Source organism: Micrasema longulum, unplaced genomic scaffold (genome assembly GCF_059751315.1).
Source record: "Micrasema longulum isolate JH-2025_06_02 unplaced genomic scaffold, ASM5975131v1 h1tg000999l, whole genome shotgun sequence".
Taxonomy (NCBI): Eukaryota; Metazoa; Arthropoda; class Insecta; order Trichoptera; family Brachycentridae; genus Micrasema; species Micrasema longulum.
In genome coordinates this window covers 1-22,140 of record NW_028278187.1, presented here as the reverse complement: position 1 = coordinate 22,140, position 22,140 = coordinate 1, and the positions used below count along the sequence as shown (strand labels likewise).

The window sequence follows — 22,140 nt, the reverse complement described above, 5'->3', positions numbered from 1 at the left end:
TGATGCAAGGGCAGACATAGTCAGGACTAAACAAGTATTGAAGACTTCTGAAATGAAGACTCTGAGTATAATAGAAGGCAAACTCTAAGAGATCGCGTGAAGAACACCAGAAAAAGATAGATGTGAAGCTGAGGACACTGTAAGGTGGTGTAGACAGGGATGGAGGGACTGATACGGTCATATCCAAAGAATGGACACCACCAGACTCCCTTATGTTGCACTGCATTTTCAGCCTCACGGAACTCGGCCTTGTGGAAGACCTCCCAAAAGATGGAAGGACAGCTGGGAATCCACCTCACAGGAGAAACGACCCTCTGGAGAACAGACCACATAGGTCTATTATAGCAAGGAAGAAGAATAAAAAATTTTTTTTTACAATTGTCATTAGCAAAGGCTACCTACCTATAACAAATAATCATAATTAGACTTAGAGAGGTTTGTTCAATGGTACCAAAGAGATTTTGGAGTTTATAGAAACTCAATGAAAGTCAATTCCCACTGAGCATTACAACGACTCTTTGCAGTGGACACGTCAGATATAGGAGTCAAATTAAATTCACGCATTCCCCCCAGGGGACAATTACGGCTGGTGACTTGATAATTATTATTCTGAATAGCTCTTACCCTTTTGATGTCCCGGACGTCCCACACGTAGAGGCTGTGATCGTTGTAGACGCAAGTCAGCCTCTGGTGCTTCTCATCGTATGTGAGCGCTATGGCGTCAGGATATTTGGCATTAGGCGGGTGGGAGAACATATGGCTGGAATAAAAAACGTCGTCAATATTCCCTCGAGATTGAGTTTCTTTACTGACATTTCTTAAAGCAACTGCATTTTATTTATTCATATTTTTTTCCATTATAAACTATGATTTTAAACACTACATATTTATGTTTATAATTAACTGATGTACATCTATATTATTTATATTACAAAACGCACAATGAAAGAACAAAAACATAACATAAGCTATACACTTGTGGAGCATTCGATTCAATATTGGTTCGGGCGAATGAGACAATCCATTTTACTTCTACCCAGCCCCACTATCCATTTTTATATAGCCTTTTTGAACATTTTCTCGTTACTAATTGTTTTAATACATAGCGGAAGTAGGTTATAGATTTTGATTGAATAATACTCAAAATCCCTTTGTCCGCAAGTGGTATTATTTTTTATTTGTTTAAATTGTCTCTGTGTGAGAGAGAAAAATAATATTTGCATTCCTATAATTCACGCAAACATTTCAATTTTGGAGCCATTTTTAACGAGTTGTAAATAGCTCCCTATTAGAAAATGGGAATTAAGTTATGGGAGAGCAGGGTTCAAACCTTGGACCTTTGTTCTGTGAGTCCATACACTATCTTAGTTTCAAGTCATTAGCTAAATTGGGGCCAAAATATACAAAGATTGTTCGAACTGACCTTATATTTAGACCTTGGCTGACATCGACGCCGAGGTAGTGCGTTCTGGGGAGAGTCGTAACGAACTGGAGGGTCGACGGGCTGAAGCAACGGACTATGCCATCCGCACAGCCCACGAATATGTAGTTTGTTCCTAGGGACATGCAGTTGGCTGAAGGAGTCTGGAAATACAATTGAATCGTATCAAAAATTTAGAAGAGTGGTATAAATTTTATGAAGTCCAATGTTTTACAATTTTTTTTTGTCAATAGATTTGTCAAACTTAGACAATTTTTTCAAAATAATTATAAAGCGGACTCGACAGACGTTGTCCTGCCAGAACGTTGGCTTGCCTGCTATTACATTGGAAAAAGACTTTTTATTGATAAGCAGGTACCTAGGTACTTGTTTATGATTGAATTATGTCTAGAATTATGAATATGATAAATTGTTATTATTTATATTTTTCTATTATTATTTTGTATATTGTTTTGATTATTTTGCATATTGTTTTGATTACTTGTATATTGTTTTAATTTGTAAATAAATATTTTTTATTTATATGTCGAAAAGACTCCCGACTTAACACGGAATTTTCTAACAAGTCGGGACATAAAAACATATAACTGTGTCTATGTAAAATTGTGTATTTTGTGCATTAAATAAATAAAAATAAAATAAATAAAAATTCCAAAACTAAAAATAATTCATTTTCAAATAAAGAATTCTTTTTCAAATGTCAAACTCAGCTCTTCTCACCAACAGGGGTGCACTTTATTCATGCGATTTTCAAAAATGTATAGAATGTCAGTCAATATTATTTTAGTACCACCAAAAAGCCAATAAAATTAAATAAATGGGAAGAAATTACAAGGAATGTAATGAAAGAACCTGATTGCGATCCATAAAAAGCGAATGTTGTTTGTAAACATTCAAAAACAACCTTTTTTAACAGAAAAAAACAACATTCTTCGTGTTTTTGAGTTTGCAACCCTGGTAGGTCGATGAAAAAAAGATTTATGCTTCTAGCTTTTTTTTTTACATATTCGATTGAAAATTTTAATATCTACGAACACGCGCAGCGCAAAGATCTACATTTCACTGAAAACCGCACGTAAATCGGTTAAGCCGTTTAGAAGGAGTTCAGTGACATCACACGTACAGAAGAATCATATATATAAAGATTACGAGTATCATCGCTATGATTTTTTTTTAATTTTGAAATTATACCGCCCCACATAAGACCGAATATGTAAATTACAACGACAAAAATAGGGTTAGGTGTTGTCTTCAAACGTTTATAAAAAACCAGCGCACAAATGCGTCATAAGAGTGTTTTTACTGGAAGCAACACAACAGTCCGTGCATGCTCGCAAAGTTAGGTTATCTTGCGCACAGCAAAAGCAGTCTTGTTGCGCTTGGATTGTTGACGGAGAAACTACGCTCGTACTGTTTTCCCGAATTTTAAGTCAAAAAGTTTTCACTATGGATATAAAGGCGTCAGTAGCTCAAACCCAAGTAACTATCGACGTGCTTAAAAACATGCTAAGCATTTGAGTGATCACAATGAACAATAATGAACATGCTTAAGTTATCGCAGTCATAAGTCAGCGCGTGTATAATCTCTAAATCAACGCTCGTGTCGGTGTGCTTTTTGTTTTCCTCGTAAATAAATACAGTTCACTGGCGAAAAACAGGCGTTTACTATAAAAAAATAATACGGAGTATCTAATACAAACACATAATTTAAAAAAATACATGTTTCAATAATTTTATCTAGATACTTAACCTTGAAAACACGAAAATAAAATTTTGAATTAGCATAAAACGCATACAACTATTTTTTCACCAAATATTGGGAAATTTTATTTAAATGGTATCACTTTTTTTAGTATGGCACCACAAAATTTCAACTGTCATTTACATCGCGGCAAAACTGCTTCACACTTTTATGATAACTGTTTAAACTTTCTCCTTTTCACGTTATGTTTATAACATCAAATAATATTTATATTGCCAAATTTTTAAACTTTCTGCATTGTAATTTATTGATGAAAAGACTTTATTCTTCCTAAACATGCGTCAACGGCATGTCACTATTTAGTAAAATGACAAAATTAGACACTTGAACAAAATGGTCAATTCTTCTTTTGAAAAACACGCACTATCCTGGATTCAAACAAAAGATACGAATTCTTTTTTTCTATGATTTATTTTTGTTGCCCTTTAATAATAAGGAATATTTTTATGTTCTTTTATATTTTTTATTTCCTTTTTTAATTACGACAAAAAAAAAGAAAATACCTTATAATCCTTTACAGAATATTTTATTTTTCTCTTTCTTACATAAAAATATTATAACTTTTATTGCCAAATTCCAACTTCTTCCAACCAACTGATAAAATAAAGGTGTTATTAAGATTATTTAAGCTTTCACATTGATCCAAAAAACGTATTATTTATAAAATCTTATTGTAGCATTATTTATTTTTTTCATTATACTAGTCACTTTATGTTTATGTTAAATTATTCTTAATTTATATTTAGAACATAAGGTTTTCTCACTTAATTTTGTTATCTTTGATTTGTCATCTTATATTTGTATGTTTTTTTTTTTACTTTTTTGCAGTTTTGAAAAAAAAAAAAAAACTAATTTGTTTAGTTTTAATTATTTAGTTGAATTATAAGGTTATATTTCATATTGTATATTACATAATGAATTGTTCACTGCTGTGATTATTTCTGTAAAACTTTTTATTGTAAAAGGTTCTTTGAACCGTTAATGTATAAATAAATAACTGTATATTTATTATAGGAGCAAAAGTTCATAAACATTTCTTGTATACCCACGAAAAGGCTATGCCTTTGTGGGATTTTTTGTTTACTATTTTTACTGTTAATATGTATTTCATTGCTATGTAATTATTTATTTATTTAAATCTGAAAGTAGGGCACACATATCATACATATTGTTATGTGTGTTCTAATAATAACATTGCAAATATATTTAATTTATAAATTGTTTATCACATATGTCTTGACCATTATTTTTAATTTTGATATGTTTTTTTTTTAATAAATATTTTTTTTTTGCTTTAAATAAAATGGAATTTTGTGACTTTGCCTTTTTCCTAAATGGAAGTCTAATTTTGTTCTTTTCTCTAATATTGTGATCGTGTTCATGCTGGTTCCGATCAATTTTTTTCCAAAATTCTGTTTTTTTATTAGAGTTTATAATTTTATGAACAAATATCATTGTATTGTAATATTTTCTTTGTTTATATGTTAATAATTTCATTTCATTTACCATCGACTTTACCCTCGTGTATCTGTTTTTTTTCAAAATGATTCTAAAGGCTTTATTTTGTAATACAGTTAGTTTATCTATGTTTTCTTTGTTTGATAAAAATAAAATTATTATCCTTTATTTTTTTATAACTCTGTTTTACCTCTTATGTATATTGTAAAAAAAATACACTGCACCTACTTTGAATTTAGTTTAAGACAATAATTTACACTTTTTGTTTATTTACCTCGATTTTATTTTCCATTCACGCGGCGGCACGCGGCTCGTCTTTTGACAGATCGAATGAGTTATGAAAAAATTTCGACGTAAAACCGGGGTTATGAAAAACGTTAATTGGGGGGAATATTTGAATGAGAATGTATGGAAAAAAATGGGACCTAAATATTTCGGTGTAAAAAGCGGAAAACGTAAAATCGAGGAACGTAAAAACGATGTTTTACTGTATTGTAATATTGGTTCCTCGACTTACCCTCAGTTCCACCCACTTGTCCAAGAGTCTGCGGTTGTTGAACTCGCACAGCAGACCGCTGCGCGTGATGGCGTACGTGGAGTCCGCACAAGCGCCCCTGCCGCAAGCCACGTCACAGAAGTCGTTGTTCCTCTGCTCGCCCAGAATGGCGGACCTGCCCATCAGGGGGACCGGCTCCTTGTACTGAAAAGGATCAAAAATTAAATTCACATATTGCACCTTTAGGACGAAAACGACTCAACTATAAAATCTTTTTCCAAAAAAAACTTTTTTCTCCCATTTTCAACATAATTATTTATGTGAAACTTTATATACATATACAATAAATATACATATAAGGGCGGGCATATTGCCTTAAGGCAATTTCTTCCTACCTACCCAAACCGTTCAGTTTGAGAAAATTATAAATACATGGACATATTGAATCTTACAATTTTATACAAAAATTAAAAGCAAAGATTAACAAAAATAAATACATAAAAAAAAATAACACTCTACTAGGAAGAGAAGAGAGGTGATGGGAAGGAAAGAAGAAGGATAAAGGAAAAATTTAAATATTTAGATAGTGACATTTCAATCTTGACTGAAATGTAAATAAAGAAGGGGCGTCTCTAACATTAGTGGGTAGATGATTCCACAATCGAGCACATTCATACAGTAAATTTAAAAAAAGACTCTTCGAAAAACATCCAACTATCCGAATGGGGTCGGGTCCCAATGGACAATTATCATGGATTTTTTATTAGCTAATAAATTAATATAAAAAATCACAAGCCGACCGGTTCTATTCTTATTAAAATCTGTTAAGAAATAAGGGAGATATAAAGGATTAAATTCGAGTCATTTGAATGGTGTCAAAAACAAACAATTCGTGACGTCATCAAGTATGACGTCTTCGGATGTTTTGTGACGTCATCGGATTTTTTTCCATCAATGTCTAGGGATTTTATAGAGTATTGTAGATAGCTTCCTTTTTCAATGTGTCGTTTGTTTACTTTTACGGCGTCCTGTCACTTATCAAACGATACTAATTGTGATTTATCATTATCATAATAAATTAATATTTAGAAGACGTTGAAAACCATAAAATAATAATAATTAATTTGAGATGTAAGATGTAATCCGTTTTCACTTTCATCTGTCAGTGCCTGGAACTGGAATGTGGAGTGGATAAGGGGGGGGCTTTAGTTAATATGCATAGAAAACTCTCCTTATATTTATATCTGTGGCCTGTGGCATTACCAGCATTAAAATGAACGCATTACTCGTGAACTTCTGTGACTAAATTTATTACCAACTTACCAAACGATCGTTTTCAAAATACCTTATTTTCGATACGAAATTAATGAATGAAAATATTCATTATAAGGGTTTATATAAACACTAGGAGGATCATTAAAAAATCTTTTATTTGTAGAGTAGGTTAAATCCGATATTCCTCCCGAGTGATAATACCCTATTGGAGTTCTACGGTATAATATTGTCTTGCTGATGAGCTGGGCGATCTGGGTATGTATTTTTGCTGTTCTCGTAGAGGAACGACTTGTTAAATTTTACACGGTGTCCTCAGTCGTATTGCAATCGGCATACTTTGCATTAATTAGCGTGGATTTCAAAATATTTGATATTTTTATAGTGATAAGCGTTTCCAGTATGGTAATGCCGACAGGTAGTGCGGTCAAAGGACAACTTTACTGGCGTCTAACGAAACCACTGGCTAAACTTGTCGGGTTGAGAAATATAGGAAAGGTGTCACGTACGCCTGAGATGGTTAAATATTGAATAAAATCCCAGTTTCATTGCTCACGGTTCTATAAATTTATTTATTCAGTTACATTGTACGTTCATTAATGAGCTTATTATGGTTTTTCAGGCTGCGCCCGTTGATGGATTTTGTAATAAAAACTTACTTTTATATTTTTTGTGCTGAGCACACTCAGTTTTGCCAATTTAGCGACATTTTGACATTGAAAACGACTTTTTTTGTTTTTTTAGCGACAAATAAATTCTAGCTACCTTTAAGCAAGCTGTCAAAAGTTATAGTAAAAATGGAACCACTTGTGATGAAGAAATTTTACTCCTAAAAATATAGGAAGGAATAGGAAGACAGACATTTCAAGTTTATTTTATTAAAATTTTAAAAAATTTGACATTAATTTGACATGTAATTCCTTATAACATTGTTCAGGGGCACTAAGAATAAAGTAATTTTTGTTTTTTGATATTAAGTGACATGATTAACTTTTAATAAGAGGAAAAATTATTTTGTTTTATTTTACGCTGGTATTAAAATAAAATTATGTATTTGGAAAAGGTGTTCCGTATTTTTATGTTTTTTTGGAGAATATAATATAATATATGGTGTCTGTTTTTTTTATTTTAGAATATTTCATCATAATTTAATATTTTGTTATTAATATTGAGGTAATAATCATTTACTAATTACTATTTTTTTTTATCAGTAGCACCGAAAATATACATTCAATATTTTGATCTGTTTAATTTCTTTTTAAAAAAACCTAATCATATTTTTATTTTTCAATGAGGAACTTCAGCCCTACGGGAAATTGGATACAAAAAATGTTTTCTTACGCGGGGTAAAAATTAGAGCATTAAATTGTACTACAAAGTTTCTTGAAAATGTACAGAAAAAATAGTAAAAAATACTTTGATAAAAACGCACTACTTTAAATGACGTCACTGGTTCATGTGAATCAACCTATGATCTGAGAGCTATGGAAGATTTCCGGTCTGCTTGTCGGTTCTGGACTAATAGGAAGAACTGAATGAGAATAAGCGGAAATGAACCTCTGACGTTACCACGCGGAGTTATTTCAGAAATACAAAACTTTGAAAAATCGTAGCGCCGATAATACGATATATAAAAATTTAAAAAAAAAAAATTTGACTTAGTTTAACAGTCTATTAACAAATAAAAAATTCAAAAAAAAACACTGAACTTCCTCATTACTAAAAAGAATTAATTATACTTGAAGGTAATCGTGCAAACTACCGCCAAAAATCCTTGCGCCCCCTTCCATTACCAACCCCCGCCCTCCGCTCGTCGCCATTACTCCCTCCGTCGAGCATCTTAAGATCTAGCGACTTCTAGCGACTTTTGAACCTCCGTTTAGCGACATTTGCTCGTGACGAGTTGGCAACACTGAGCACATTGAGTTCGTGTCTACCTTCAGACCGAATCAGCTGTCAATAAAAGTTGTCAAATAATTAATAACATACAGCAAGACCTCGACAGTCCAAACACCCAAATTTAAACCCTGTTCGGATTTGAGATAGGCATTTTGGTTTTTTTAAAGTAGCAATAAGCTGAATCCCATTTGTAAGAATAGAGTAGAGTAGAATGGACCTCACCTTGGCTCCTCTGGAGTACTCGAGGTACCAGAACTTAACGTGGCGATTGCCCACGGTGACGAAGTAGCCTCCTCCCTCTGCGAAGCTGACGGCCTTGACCTTGGACGACACCTTGTTGGACGCCAGCTTCAGTCCCGCCCGCCACTCCCAGACGTTGACTATCATGTCGTGCTGCGAGCCGACGGAGACCAGGTACTTGGAGTTCACCGAGAACGACTGGAAGAGATACATCGTGACAAATTAAGTGACATAATTTGAGAAAAAAAGTCAAAAATGGAGTTACATGTCATTTTTCGAGCTTCAACAAGTAACCGATAAATGGATATTTCATTTATAAAAACAGGTTACTTAGTTCAAATACTAAAATCAATAATTATCAAATAATCGATCTTTAAAAACCGGTTAGTGGTCCCAGTGGTCTCGCGGATCAGAAGACCGAGATTCGAACCCCACTGTACCACAACTTGATTCCCATTTTATAATAGTGAGTTATTTACAACTCGTTGAAAATGGCCCCCGAAATCAAAATACTTGGGTAAATCGTAAGAAGGCAAATATTTCTTTCTTTAAGCCTTTAAAAAATCCTATTACCAAATAATCGATCAGAAAAATAAGCATTAATATTAACTGGATATGAAATTTCTAAAATAATCGATTATAAAAATAACCATCAATATTGACTGGATATTCAATTTCTAAAATAACCGGTTATTAAATAATCGATCATAAAAATAACCATTAATTTTAATTGGATTTTTAATAACTAAAATAACAGGTTGTCAAATTATCGATCATAAACCGGTTACTAAAATAACATTTTATCCTTTACATATAAAATTTTATCAAAAATAACGTATTTTTATAAAAATATTTTTTTTTTCCAAAATAACCTATCAATGACGTATTTTTCCAAAATAAGGTATTTTTTCAAAAATAACAGATATTTTTCTAAAATAACGTATTATTTCCATAATGGCGTATTTTTACAAAACAACGGGTTTATTCGGGTTGTGGTCCCGTGGCTAGTGTCTCGGACTCACGGACCAAAGGTCCGTCGTTCGAATCCCACTCTACCCCAACTTGATTCCATTTTCTAATAGTGAGTTATTTACAACTCGTTGAGAATGGCCCTCAAAATTAAATATTTGGGTAAATCATAAGAACGCAAATATTTCTTTTTTTCAAAAAAAAAAAAAAAACGCATTTTTGTACAAAATAACGTATTTCGAACGAAATAAAGCATTTTGTACAAAATAACGTATTTTGCACCAAATGAAACATTTTGTACAAAGGAACGTATTTTGCACAAAATAACGTATTTTTTCAAAAACAAGGTATTTTTTCTAAAATAAAGTATTAATGACGTATTTTTCCAAAATAAGGTATTTTTTTCAAAAATAACAGATATTTTTCTAAAATAATGTATTATTTCCATAATGGCGTATTTTTCCAAAATAACGCATTTTGTACAAAATAACGTATTTTGCACAAAATGAAACATTTTGTAAAAAGGAACGTATTTTGCACAAAATAACGTATTTTTTCAAAAACAAGGTATTTTTTCGAAAATGACGTATTTTTTCGAAAATAACGTATTAATGACGTATTTTTCCAAAATAAGGTATTTTATACAAAATAACATATTTTTTTCTAAAATAATATATTTTTGTACAAAATAACGTATATCGTACAAAATAACGTATATCGTACAAAATAACGTATTTATTCAAAATAACGAACTTCATTCGAAATAACGTATAATTCCCAAAATAACAAAAGGGCACCCACCACGCAGTTGACCCCGTACTTGTGCGAGGGGAACTCGGCCAGCTGCGCGCCGGCGTCGTGCAGGTCCCATATGCGCACGCACGGCGCGTGGCCGCACTCGCCCGTGGCCAGGTAGCGCCCGCAGCCGGAGAAGGCCAGGCACGTGATGGTCTTGCGGGACGCGTTGAGGATGTGGCTCTGGCGGTTCTTGCGCGTGTTGTACAGCACCACGGTGCACCTGCGGGAACAAAAACATTTATTTATTTTACCGGAGTTGGAGAAAAATGTCAAATTAAGAAAGTAGGTACTGTAAACAAAAAAGGAGGTACATTGAAGGGAGATCCTTAAACCCACCATCCACCCGCAGCTGTTGTGTTGTGCTGTGCACTAAAAGTTATTTCAAACATGTTTATCATAGTCCTTAAAATATAGCTTGATTAAATGACAGCTGTCAAACTAATGTTACTAGTGATAGGAAATTACTGATGAGTGATCATGTACCGATCAAATCGATTCTATCAGTTATATCATGCAGCAAACATGCGACTCTGTTTCCGAAAATTGATATAAAAACGCAAAAACAAGCCTATTATAGTGTGTTAAAGAAAATTATTTACTAACATATTACAACCGAGATGAAGAACATTGAAGAGAAGGTAATATAGAAGTCCTAGCATCTACAGGGCTTACGACCTGTCAATGGCTGGTTTAAGTGGCCACTTTACACACTGTGTAACATTCACCATTCTGCCTACATTGACAGGTCATAAGCCCTGTAGATGCTAGGACTTCTATATTACCTTATCTTAAATGTTCTTCATCTCTGTTGTAGTATGTTAATATAAACAGCTCCCCGGGGAGTTGAATCCAGTCCTTGTCTACAAAAATTTGGACAAGCTCAAAATATTTTGTTGATAAATTACCTGGTCCATGAAAAAGTATAGAAATTGAAAAAAATATATATTTTCAGACGTTGCCTAGTATGTAGGTGAAATAATTCAATTAGATTAATCTCACCCGCATAAATAAAGGTTTCAGCTCTTTAACTTCACAAACATCAACAGATGAAAGAATTGAAGGAATATAGATGTTCAAATATAGGCAGAAAGAATGGTGAATGTTACACAGTGTGTAAAGTGGCCACTTAAACCAGCCATTGACAGGTCATACTCGTAAGTCCTGTAGATGCTAGGACTTCTATATTACCTTCTCTTAAATGTTCTTCATCTCTGTTGTAATAATAATATAAATTGATATAAACGGCTCCCCAGGGAGTTGAATCCAGTCCTTGTCTACAAAAATTTGGACAAACTCAAAATATTGTTGACAATTATTTACTAAAAAATATGACATTAAATACAACCATAACACCAACAAATGAATTATTTTTAATTCAATCGATTTACATTGATCAATTTGTCCCATCTCTAACATTTTTGCAAAATGACGTAACCTCGTAAGAACGTCAAGCGAACGTAAGCAAACATTAGTCCAGAGCTTACTTCTTCCACTCCTTGACTACGCGGATGTATGTTATCCAGATGCTAACTCTGAATTGCTTGATAAGTTAGAACGATTGCAGAATATTTGTATTCGTTATATCTTTAATCTTCGCAAATTTGACCACATAACCGAGTATCGCACGCAACTACACTGGCTCAGTATCAGGCATAGAAGAAACATTCACATTCTATCACTTCTTCACAATATTTTAAATAATCCCACTTCGCCTCTTTATCTGAGAGAGCTCATCCAACCTCTTTCACAACACGGACTATCTCTTCGTTCTAGTAACGAGAGAACCCTTTTAATACCCTGTCATCGCTCTAATTTTTTTGCCTCCTCTTTCACAGTAGTAGCCTCTCGATTGTGGAATAATCTACCCACTAATGTTAGAGACGCCCCTTCTTTATTTACATTTAAGTCGAGATTGAAATGTCACTATCTAAATATTTAAATTGTTCCTTTATCCTTCTTCTTTCCTTCCCATCCCCTCTCCTCTCTTCATAGTAAAGTATTTTTTTTTTTATACATATATTTATTTTTGTTAATCTTTGCTTTTAATTTTTGTATAAAATTGTAAGATTCAATATGTCCATGTATTTATAATTTTCTCAAACTGAACGGTTTGGGTAGGTAGGAAGAAATTGCCTTAAGGCAATATGCCCGCCCTTATATGTATATTTATTGTATATGTATATAAAGTGTCAATAAATAAATAAAATAAATAAACGTCGTTAATAATTAGGTTTGTTGTAGTTTTTTATAGTTTTAAAGCTGATTTTATATAATATTGTTGATTTATATGTCAATCATTGTATTAAAAAAATATATTAACATACCAGATATCAAAATTTGTGTCAATATAAATCACTCCTTAGACGTTACTACAAAGTTATGTCGTCACTTTTGTTAACATCTGTCATTCTAATCAAGCTATATTTTAAGGACTATAGTTTTTTATATTGTAAACATACAAGCCATTATAATTTATTTTTAAATTCGCCACAAGTGTAAAAACTTTTTGATAAAGTTTGAAACAAAAAGTCAGTTGTACGTATTATATCAAAATTGTAATTTAGTTCAAGTCCAAATGGTGATTGCTAATAGCTGAGTGAAAGCAATTGAAATGCGATCTCTTAGACGCATGTGTGGAAAATCAATGTATGACAGGGTTACAAATGATGAAATCAGGCGAGAGTGTAAATCTGTGTCAAGTATAATTGACAAGATTAAGAAAGGGTCTCTAAGATGTGTTGGTCACGTAGAACGAATGGACGACAAAAGAATGGTAAAACAGGTATATATATGGCAAAAATGAACGATAACGTGAGACGAGGACGACCGAGGTCTTCCTTGCATGATCAGATAAACCAAAATCTTAAGTCTGGTCATGTCGAAAGCGGGCAGAACCGAAGGGCATGTTTGACAAGATGGATGAATGTGGAAGAAGCCAATAATGTATGCCAGGATAGACGTGTGTGGCGGTCCACATACGTCTATTCTCTCTGCCTACCCCTACAGGGTAATGGCGTGATGGTAGTAGTAGTAGTAGTGATTACTTTGATGTTATTTTTTAAGATTTGAAGTTACACTTGTTTCTTTCATTACTATACAAAAAGATGTTCATAATTATTTTTTTTTGTTTTCTTTACATTATTGTATTTTTTAACCTTTCGATGCATGATGTAGCATCCACATACCTAAATAATGAAAATAAAACTGAAAAAAAAAAGTTGTTTTTTTTTTTTTTTTCCCAGTATGTTGCATCAAAAAAATACAAAAAAAAATTTTTTTGTTAGAATTTAAAAAATTGGGCATTCGAGGGTTGAACGTGTCCAGAAAAGTTAATAGCTTCGACGAAGAAACATTTTTTAGCCGGATATTTGCCAATCCGGATGGACAATCGCAGTTCTACGTTCTACGGTACATAAAAAAAACATGTCTGCCTTGTGAATGCCTAATTTCCTTCTCCAATGAGCTCTCCGTCTTTTTTTAAATATCCAAACAAATACCGAGCCAAAAGATCGTATAAAAGTGTATACATTGCCTTCTTTATACGCATATTTGTATATAATGAAAGACTTGTGACTTGGCGAAAAATTGCGCAATATAGACGCAGCTAAATTACCTTATGCGACAATAAATATTTATCACAAGGCGTTGAACGCTGGAAAAGTGTCAAAAGGGGAGTGAGAAAAAACACGGCTTTTGTTATCGACAAAACAATAACTCGTTTTTTTTTACATGTCGCCTGCTGTAGACACTTCGGCGCCCTCGTCAAATGGGCGTACGCCATAAATTGCAAATGGCTTTATTATTTTTTTCAATCGATTTGCCGTTTTTGTAAAATCTGGACAGCGTAAAAAGATAATTGTTATTCTAAAATTAATATTTGAAGCACTAACTTAGTGCTTTTTCATGTTGAATAATATAACTGAGCTGAAACGTGGACAATGCGTGCTTATGAGAAGAAGCGGATCGATGCATTTGAGATGTGGTGTTGAAGAAGGCTGCTGCGTGTGTCTTGAACAGCCAGAAGGACGATTGCATCGATACTGGAAGAGCTCCATATTACAACTCGTCTGTCAGTGGTGTGTTTGAGGAGGATACTGTCTTTCTTTGGACATGTTGCTAGACGTGAGCCAAACAATCTAGAGAAGGCAATAATGTCTGGCCGAGTTGAAGGTAGGAAAAGCCGGGGTAGGATCCCATGCAGATGGACTGGCCAAATAAAGGAGGCTACGGGGCTAAAATTTGATGAGTCAGTTCGTCGGGCTGAGGACAGACTGGAGTGGAACAGACTAATCAGAAGTGTTCATGGTGATCACGATCCTCAGCATTGAGGGACCGACTTGTTAGAAGAAGATTCATTGTGTAAAATCAATACTACATTTAATCAGCGGACCGGTTTTAGAACATGTCTGTTCCTTTGTCATACAATAGCATATTATTGCAAAAAATCTGGCAAAATGTAAGTAAAAATTATTTCTGAAAGTTCAATCTTCTTCTTCTTCTCGGTTAAGATCGATTAATTTGGTATCAGCTAAAAGCTAACTCCTGAGATTTTGAGTTTCAGATGTTCTTCCCTCTCCTCGGTGGTCTTCCGGGCAGACGGCAAACGGCCGGGATTTCGTGGGCAATGGTATGAGGGATTTTGGAGCTGTCCATTTATAGAATTATTGACGTAATCTCTCCATAATATACTCGTATTTACAATGCAATGAGTATCGCAAATCAGTCTAACTTCTTGACTCTAGATTCTGCTTCTTTTGGGTTTCCTTGCGATTGCCTTTAGTACTTTCATCTCTGACGTTCTGAGCAGTTGTTTGGTATTTTTTATTTTTTCTCTATCTATCCTCACCTCTGTTGTATACACCATGATTTGGTCTGACACACGTTTTGTATATCCAAATTATGTTTCCAATAATCATGTGTTCATTGTACTATACGACATTTCTTAGGCATCCAGATGTTTACTAACTGAGATGGATATGTTCTCATCATCACTATGGCAGCATCATCTGCATGGCATGTGACCTTATCTCCCTTAGTAGATTCACTACTTTTTTTGTATTCTTAAAAGCGTTTTTTTTATATATATACTTATTCTGCTTGCGTAAGAAAAGTAATTATTGTTGTGCTATATTTCGTTATAAAGGTGCTAAACTTGCTTTGTTTCTTTGTTGTTCTCAATATGTGTTATTTTCTAAATGTTAATATTATTTATGTCCCGAATTGAGTTGTTGTAACTCCTGGGAATGTAATTCAATGTATTATACTTGTAAAATACTTTGTGTTATATGATTTATAAATTAATAAAATAAAAAAACCCATGTACTGTGTAACACTTCATGCCTCGATGCCCAAAATCCCCTGACTCTGTCAAACCAAGACATCGAAAGGGTCGAGAGTTTTAAATATCTGGGGTGGTATCCTGAACCACTCTCGTGGTACGAGAAAACTGTTTATCTCGTGTGTTTTGTATTTTTGAGAAAAACTGCTCTCTCGTGCCAAGAGAGTGGTTCAGGATACCACCCCTGGGAGTATATGTTACGGAAAATGGCAGCTTTCAAAAAGAACTATGAGAGCGATTAGGAATAGTAGGCGCCACATTTAACTGTATGAAGGCTGTCTGGAGATCGGAAATTTACTCAGTGAAAACCAAATGCCGCATATATAACGCCTAACACCTATTCTTATAACACCTATTCTCCTCTACGGATGCGAATCGTGACACCTCACTGGGGCCAAAACAGCAAAATTCTGAGTTTTGAGAATCTTGGGTGTGCGGTGGTTTGACTTTGTGAGGAATTAAGTAATAAGAGAACAGACGCAGCAAACTCCGGTGACAACTGTCATCAAGCAGAGGTGATAAAGTCAACAGTTCGTGTCAAAACAGTAACAGGTAGGCAGTTCGTGTCGAAACTACGGAACACGAACCTGATTTCGGAGGATGCACAGGAGCTGGCAGCCGACAGAGATCCTTAGAGGATCTTTGTGGACACCATATGCTCTAACTAGGGAGCGGACATGGAATAATGAAAAAAAAAGTTCCTTTGTCAAGGGTTAAAATAAAGTATTTTACACTTAATATAACAGAAGAACTCCAATTATCCGAATTCCGAATCACTGATCATCCGAATCGCTTTTGGAATTTCAGAATTTTATGTGTATTTGTATGAGAGTAAGTGCAGAGGAGTGTTGGTGTGTATTTGTGTGAGAGTAAGTGTTCAGGTGTGTGTAAGTGTGAGCATCATTAAATAGCAAGTGGGATCGTATCGCAGCCAGAAAGAATGAGTCTTAATTTATTTTTAAATAAATTAATGGGCATGTTAAATATATCAATAGATGAAAAAAAAGGATTATAGTTAGAGCAAGAACAATAGAGGAAAGAGTGTTGTGCATAGTTAGTGCTACAGACTGGCAGATGGAATAAATACTTATTTCTTGTCAAGTGAAAAGGGACATTAAAAATAATTTTGGATAGTAGGTTAAAAGAGTCTACTTTATTATTTTTGTAGGGTTGTTGAGGTGTCCAAATATTTATGTAAGTAGTAATTATTTAGTATTTATTTGAGTATGTAAGTTGTCCAAATATTTGTAAATACAAAAATTTGGACAAACTCAAAATATTGTTGATAAATTACCTGGTCCATGAAGAAGTATAGAAATTGAAAAAATAACATTTTCAGGCGTTGCCTAGTATGTAGGTGAAATAATTCAATAAGATGAATCTCACCCGCATAAATAAAGGTTTCAGCTCTTTAACTTCACAAACATCAACAGATGAAAGAATTTAAGGAATATAGATGTTCAAATATAGGCAGAATGGTGAATGTTACACAGTGTGTAAAGCGGCCACTTAAACCAGCCATTGACAGGTCATAAGCCCTGTAGATGCTAGGACTTCCATATTACCTTTTCTTAAATGTTCTTCATCTCTGTTGTATATATACTTTTTTTATTTTTTATTTTATTTATTTCGAATACAAACAGATGTACAGGTTAAATGAATATTTAAAAAAAATAAAAATATATAAAATGTATACATAGTAGGGCCTGCCATCCAATTACATGTATTCACTAAATAATACTGTAATAAAGCGACGACGGCTTGAAGTTTAAACTATATAAATAATAAATATACTATATATTAAAATAAGATAAATATGGACAAAACAAGGAGATAGTGGAAAGGAAAAGAAGGCAATTGATAAGGAGTGGTAAAGGATGATTGAAGGAAAGTGAGAGTGGAAAATTGCATTTGATTTAATGATTAAACGAATTATGAATGAAGAGCATGAATCAAGCCTATTAATTCTCTTACATACATACATATATATATATATATATATATATATATATATATATATATATATATATATATATATATATATATATATATACATATATATATACATATATACATATACATATATATACACACTGTTTTGTATCTTATTTCTCGTAGGGCGAAAGTTCCTCATTTCAAACAAACTTTTATGGTTACTCATAATCTAACAATGCACTTCCTTCTGCGTAATCTATGCAAATAAAAAGCAACAGCATGACGATGTAGTCTAGGTCAATACGATAGCCCACGCTGAGACGACATCAGACCACGCTCGCCTGAGGACATCGGGTCCCAACATATGGGGCAAGGTCCCGCTATCGCCGCGGACGGATTACCTGCCGACTGGCGTGTGTGCCTGGGGACACCAGACGCAAGATTAGAAATCTGCACACCGAAGGAGTTTCTTTAGTGCCGCGTCTACGAGGATAAGGACGTACTCAAGATACTGCTGATTTAGTTCAAATTTAAACAGCGACCGGTTTCGAAGCTACGCAAGCATTTTATCAAATTGGCATATTTTATTTTCTAGTCTACAAAAACGTAGAACTAATATTGACTCCATACATATGTTCGGCATACTAAATGGTATAATCGATGTTCCATCATTACTGGGACAAGTAAAATTCAATATTCCGACTCGTAGATTGAGAAACAATGAAGTACTGTTCATCGATCAGCATATAACAAACTATGGCCTAAATTCTCCAATGACCCGCCTTTGTCGTATTGTTAACTCAAGACAAGATCTGGACTTTTTTGGTTTAAGTTTACAACGATTTAAACGAGCACTAAATAAATAGTCCAGATCTTATCTCGATTTCCCTTATGTTTGTCAATGCTTCTATCTTTTTTAAAAAAATGTTTTAAACTATTCTTTTATTGTAATATTTAAACCTTATAAATTGTATACATGGACAATGTCCGTTAATAAATAAATAAATAAATAAATAAATAAATAAATAAATAAATATGAAAAATAAATATATATAAATAAATATATATAATATATACAAAGTAAATGCTTACATAAATAATGAACGACTAACTGAAATTGAACATGTTAAATACTTAGGACTAACAATAGACAGACAATTGACATGGACAATTCATATCAACAATTTAATTAGCAAAGTGGCGACTTTATCGAGTCAATTTTTTAAAATCAAAAACTTTGTTCCAATAAAGGAAAAAAAAATGTATGAAGCCTATGTAAAAACTAAAATATGTTATATGCAACTACTATGGGGAACAGAAAATCAAAATGACAAACATTCTACAAAGACAGCAAAATAAAATATTAAAGTTAGTGTACGACCTTCCCTATCTAACAGCAACTAAAGAACTTTTTGAACAAACTAAACAATCAAATGTAACTGAACTCTTTAAACTAGAATCCTTAAAATTTATTCATAAATTAGCCACTGATGTAATTGTAGACGAAGAATTAAAACTTTAAAAAAACTGTAGTAAACATGGACACAATACGAGAATATAACAAAAATATCATATACAACCTTTTAAAACGAGAAAAGGACAATCAAGTCTAATAAACCATGGACTGAAATTATACAATAAACTACCAGACAAAACTAAACAAAAGACTCAGACAACCTTTACAAAAGATGTTGAAAATATTATTATTAACAATAGAATGTGAATTTTAAAAGTGAAAATATTTTGTTTAATGTATGTAACCCGTAAGGGTTTATCAATGAAATTTAAATAAAAATATTTTTTTTAAATGCTGTTCTTCCTTCATCAATTTGGCTGTTTGTTGATGACACTAACATTCTCAAACAGATTGACAGCCCTTCCGATTGTTCACTATTACAATCTGACTTATTGTCTTTTAGCACCTGGTGCTCATCCAATAATCTACATCTCAACTTAAGTAAGTGAAAGGGTATGAGATTTTTTCGTCTGGAAAATCCAATCATATACGACTACTCACTGAACGATGAAATATTATCATCTGTGTCTAGTATACGAGATTTAGGTATTATACTTGACACTAAAATTTCTTTTACAATTCATATTGAACGTGTTATCAATAAATCCTTAAAACTCCTTGGATGTATTAACAGAAGCACAGCTGACTTCAAAAATATCAATACCCTTAAAACTCTCTTCTGTTCCCTAGTTCGCCCGCACCTAGAGTATTCCTCTGTTATCTGGACTCCATATAATGATGTTCACATCAAGAATATTGAATCAGTTCAACATCGATTTTTGAGAAAGATAGGCTGGAGGTTGGGCTTATCCAGAGACCAATACACGTATAATGAGTTAGAAACTAGCTTCAATATATCTTCTCTTCAAGACCGTCGAAATAAATCCAACCTTCTAGTCCTGTGTAAAATTCTCAACTCACTCTTTCGTGCGCCTGAACTACTGAGCTTGGTAAAATTAAATATCCCAACTAGAAACCTCAGACAAAAATTTTTCTTTCATACCGATAACCATAGAACTAACTATGGTTTTCATTCCCCTATGCCCAGAATTCTTAGGTCTGCCAACAAACATACCAGTCTTGATTTCTTTAATAACAAGTTGTCTTCTTTCAAACGATCACTGAATCAAATTTAATTATAAACACCTCTCTTCCGCTTCCATTCCCACAAAGTCTACTATATACCATTGAGTCTTTCTTCTTTTTTAATAATAATTTTCTATGCATAAATATGCCCTTATGCCCCATTGGGCGTATATATAAATAAATAAATATAAATACACACGCACCCCATAGAGAAAAATGTTTTTAAAAGTAGTGACGTAAAAACGTACCCACAGTTGCTGAGTTTGTTTGTTTAAACCAGGGCTGCATTCAACGAGCATGTTTATTTTACCAACAATTGGAGGATCTTCATTTTTGGTATGTAAAAACAACAATTATGAGTTTCTTATACAGCACCATAAGAGTAATTGAATTAATGAACTTTAAACTTAAAATTTAAAACAAATTTTATTTGACATAAAACGGATATTTTTATATCATGTTAAATAATATTTGATGTTTTAAAGATAATGTCGGTCTAATGTCCACCACAGAGTTGTTTAATCCGAGGTCAAATTTTCATAAGTTCTCTTATTAAATGAGCAAAGTAGAGTAAAAAAAATTACTACCCTGGCAACACTAACGAAATTTCCATTTTGTTTCTTCGACAATCTGACAGATGGAAAAATTATTCAGTTTTTAAGTAATTAATTTGCTACTTACACATTCATTTGCTAAGTACACGTGAAATTTGATCTTATCCTGTTTTTTTAAGGTCCTTGCAGTATTTCTACACTTTAAAAGGACACGACACGGCATAGTTGAATTCAAATCAGGAGTTGCGTACTGAGCGACGTCTACAAAGAAACGAATGGGTCAAAACGTAAACCTACTCATTTATGAGTAGTTGAGTCGCCTTCTGTTTGATGTGCGTATGCGGTTTCTGGACTATTCTTAATTCTATGCCTTCGCACCTATTTTAAAAATAAAAAGTCTCTAAATTGACTGAGTTTTCAATATCTTTTCAAATAAAATATTGTGGTTCGGAAATCCAATACTAAAAACATTTTTTTTTTTTTTTTATATATTTGGACCCCTGTATTTATTAGCCTTACGTGTCATGTACAAGGCTAAGGTACTCGTAAAAAATCGTTTTTGTTTGTCTTGGAAATGGGCTGTTCGATCACTGATTTTGGTTTATTACCTTTATGAGTCCAATCACCATTGTTGCAAAGTTCAAGAACAATGGCGCGTGATAACTACTTTTTACTACAGTGTGGATATCTGTTAAGGATATTCCATCTTTCCTGCATTCTGCTTCAAGATTATGGCGTTGCAAACTGAAAAATGGGCACTGAAATAACAGATGTTCTATACTCAGTGAAGAAATATCATCGCATGGACAATAGTCATCATTCCTTAATTTAAACCTATATAGGTAACTTCTCATAGCTCCGTGTCCGGTAAAAACTTGGGTCGTTTCGAAAGTACTTTGGTGATGATGACGGAAGTTTGCTGCATCAGCCAGCGTTGCGAAAAACATTTTAGTGATTTTACCTGCAGAAGAAGCGCGGTAATGATCCTCCCAACGCTGCTGCGTATTTTGTTTTATACAGCGTTTAGCAAAGCTAAGGGGAAATTCTGAGAAGACTAAAAACATTTGGAAAACTCAAAATATTGTTGAGAGTAAACATGTTTTCGTAGTTGCAAAAAATTTCAATCTTGAGATCTCCATAGGGGGCGGAATCCAGCATTCTCGACAAACATACTGAAAATATTGTAAATTAAATTCCTTAAGAAAAAACAAAAGATAAGAATGAACGGCTGAAAATATTTACGATGGACGCGCAAAACGGTAGCCCTGTAGCTCAATCACAAATAACTATCGACATGCTTAAAAACATGCTAAGACACGTGCTGCGCATGCCTCAGAAGAAGGGAAACCCAAGTTGCCTCTTCTTTAAACCAGCGA

The 22,140-nt window shown here is 33.4% G+C and overlaps 1 protein-coding gene across 1 annotated transcript in view; it reads right to left on the bottom strand.

The window, feature by feature from the left end:
• Positions 1 to 10,555, bottom strand: part of LOC148277647 (uncharacterized) — a gene marked incomplete at its 5' end in the record, with an annotated part of 79,324 nt that extends 68,769 nt beyond the window's left edge. Inside the window, 5 exons of the mRNA XM_088232601.1 lie at positions 625 to 760; positions 1,424 to 1,584; positions 5,179 to 5,361; positions 8,551 to 8,766; positions 10,339 to 10,555. Coding sequence (XP_088088727.1) covers positions 625 to 760; positions 1,424 to 1,584; positions 5,179 to 5,361; positions 8,551 to 8,766; positions 10,339 to 10,555 — 913 coding nt within the window. The remainder of the gene's footprint in view (positions 1 to 624; positions 761 to 1,423; positions 1,585 to 5,178; positions 5,362 to 8,550; positions 8,767 to 10,338) is intronic.
• Between the last annotated feature and the right edge of the window lie 11,585 nt (positions 10,556 to 22,140).